Source organism: Montipora capricornis, chromosome 9 (assembly GCF_036669925.1).
Source record: "Montipora capricornis isolate CH-2021 chromosome 9, ASM3666992v2, whole genome shotgun sequence".
Taxonomy (NCBI): Eukaryota; Metazoa; Cnidaria; class Anthozoa; order Scleractinia; family Acroporidae; genus Montipora; species Montipora capricornis.
The window spans coordinates 29,591,416-29,593,915 of record NC_090891.1 but is presented as its reverse complement, the minus strand read 5'-3'; the positions used below and the strand labels follow the sequence as shown (position 1 = coordinate 29,593,915).

General features: G+C 41.8%; 1 protein-coding gene and 1 pseudogene across 1 annotated transcript in view; both read left to right on the top strand.

Moving 5' to 3' along the window:
• Positions 1-582, top strand: part of LOC138016280 (uncharacterized) — a 2,088-nt pseudogene extending 1,506 nt beyond the window's left edge.
• Positions 1-2,500, top strand: part of LOC138017504 (uncharacterized) — a 17,708-nt gene that overhangs the window by 13,771 nt on the left and 1,437 nt on the right. The window contains exon 6 of the mRNA XM_068864570.1: positions 2,033-2,500. This exon is cut by the window's right edge and continues 1,437 nt beyond it. Coding sequence (XP_068720671.1) covers positions 2,033-2,361 — 329 coding nt within the window. The 3' untranslated portion in view covers positions 2,362-2,500. The remainder of the gene's footprint in view (positions 1-2,032) is intronic.

Below are 2,500 nucleotides of genomic sequence, written 5' to 3'. Positions count from 1 at the left end.
AGAAATCTGAGGCCACTTTTACCAAATAACAAGCTCAGTGACAATTCAAGTCAAATTTGTTTGCTTGAAAACGGCGCAATTCCTCCTGATCCCAGCGCGGTTCAGTGAATGAGTACTTCGCATCTCCTACTGTTGATGAGTCAGTCTTGACCTTGTCCGTTGATGACTTTTCCAGTCACATCAGTGATCCAGTCAACCTTTCCTTGTATTCATCATATAACAGGCTCGTTATGCACAACTCATTTCTGTATCAGATTGCCCACATTTGGAACCAATTATCAGCCATAACAAAATTCTCGACTGCTTTGGCTCAATTTCGTTCTCGTCTGAACGGTGTTGAATTTGCAGGGTGCCAGTGTATGAACTGTATACACTTGCTATTCTCTTGTCTTAATATTTGCACTAGTTTCTTTTTAAACTATCTTTTAATACAGTTCTGGATTCTTCTAGATTTTTATTTTTTATATTTAAATAGTAATTAGTTATGGTATTTTTAACATGAGCCATTGGCTCAGGAGATTTGGGCAACCTCTCCCTACGTTTGCGACTTTAAATAAAGCTACCTTACCTTACCTTACCTTACCTTACTTAATGTGATTGAGATCACCCTTCCTACTAAATCAATAGCGTGAAATCTCGAAGGCCAACCTTCGTTTAAAGTGAGATGAAACCGCGCCGCTTCAAAAATAGCCCGGTATTCCATAGTTGCTCCAAAACCGGAGAGGTTCTGGAGGTTACCCGCCCGATGTACACAAAGGTAGCGCTAGCCATAGATACGAAAAGGTGGTTCTCGATCAATCCCTAGAAACAATGATCACAATAATTGATGCTGGCGGGTGAACAAAAAAAAATATTAAGTGAAGCCATGATCCTCGCAGTTATGAACGCAATTTTTGCAATTGCGTAGAGAAGTCTGAAAAATTCAGGACTTCAACGGGGTTTGAACCCGTGACCTCGCGATACCGGTGCGACGCTCTAACCAACTGAACTATGAAGACACTGACATTGGGAGCTGGTCATTTGTGGGTTCTAATGTTCCCCAGAGGAATGAATCAATGATGAAATGATATATGAAATGGATCATATGTGAACTGCGGATATGAAATCTACCATATAAATGTAGCAACCAGCAACATGGCGGCGAAGACGTAAAATCAATAGAGGCGAGCGCTTGTTGAGACAATAGGGACATTACGCATGCGACGTTTTTCAGTCGCCGACGGCAACCAGAAGTGAGCTGTTTTGACTTTTAACTTGTCTTCACACAACCACATTTATATGGCTAAGTATCTTTTCTTCGTTAGAGATGATTAGTTTAAAAATCTGAGAGACGCAAAAGTCCTGGCATGCGAAGTGTTCACTTGCGGTTCCGCCCTCCTCTCAAAAAGTTTGCTAATGGTATTTTGTCACGCAATGGAGAGAAACAGCCGAGGGAGGCGTTTGTGAAAGTTAATATACAATGGACTGCGGACGGTGTATTTTAAAACTGATGAAAGACTTGCTACTACATAATGTTTATTCCACTACTTTTGGTCATTTTCGAAAAGATAAAGAAGTCTGAAGTTTCCAGATTTTTTTACTTCACTATTATTTCATGGATTTCTTGACCGGATGTCAGGAGAAAATACTCGGAACTAGGAAACGACTGCGTATCTGCGTCTCCGCGTATCCACCTCAACAGGCTTCTAACCTCGTATCCAACATTTTCAGGGGTACGGCTTCGCTGTATTCTGCAGTTAAGCCCGGCAAATGGAAACAAAGGCTAGATTTTAGAATACCCGTCTATGCTACAAGAACTGAATACAATGGTAGCCGGCAGGGCTCCTGTTGCCGGGTATTCCAAAATATCTCCCGATCGGTCATCGAAATCTGTCGCGGAAGCCATAGTCAACTAGAACAAGTCTGACACCGTCCTATTGTTAGCAGACCGATCGAAAATTCTGAATGCTAATACTTCCTTGGCTCTGGCCGTTCTTATTTATTTATTTCCTGACTTATTAATAAATTTATTAATTTATTCATTCCTATCTAGGATACAGTCTGCTAGAGGAGGTTTTTAAGGAAAACTTCAATACAAGAGAGAAAGTCGAAAAGCTACTTTGTAAGGAGATCAGCGGATGCCCTGCCTGGAAACAAGTGGCTTCCAGTTACAAGCATGAAGACCTTAGTTCTTTTGCGCGATGCAAAAACCCAGGAGAGGAAGTAATTGATTTCCTTCTGTCAAGCAACCCGAATTTAAGTGTTTACAACTTTTGCAAGAAGCTCAAGGAAAAAAGTATCAGGCGCCTTGATATAGTTGCTGCATTGGAAGATTTCCTAGTCCAGAACGATGGGAGGCCTAACGGTGTGGGAAAGATCTGAAGGGACTCGAGCACTAGAGCGTCTTTTCTGGTCTAAGATCCGATAGAAACCAGCGTACAAAAAAAACTGAGAAGGCAAACGCGCACTCTAGAAGTGCGACTGTTCCTCGCACGCTGTACTTTGTTCGCGTCGCTTTCAA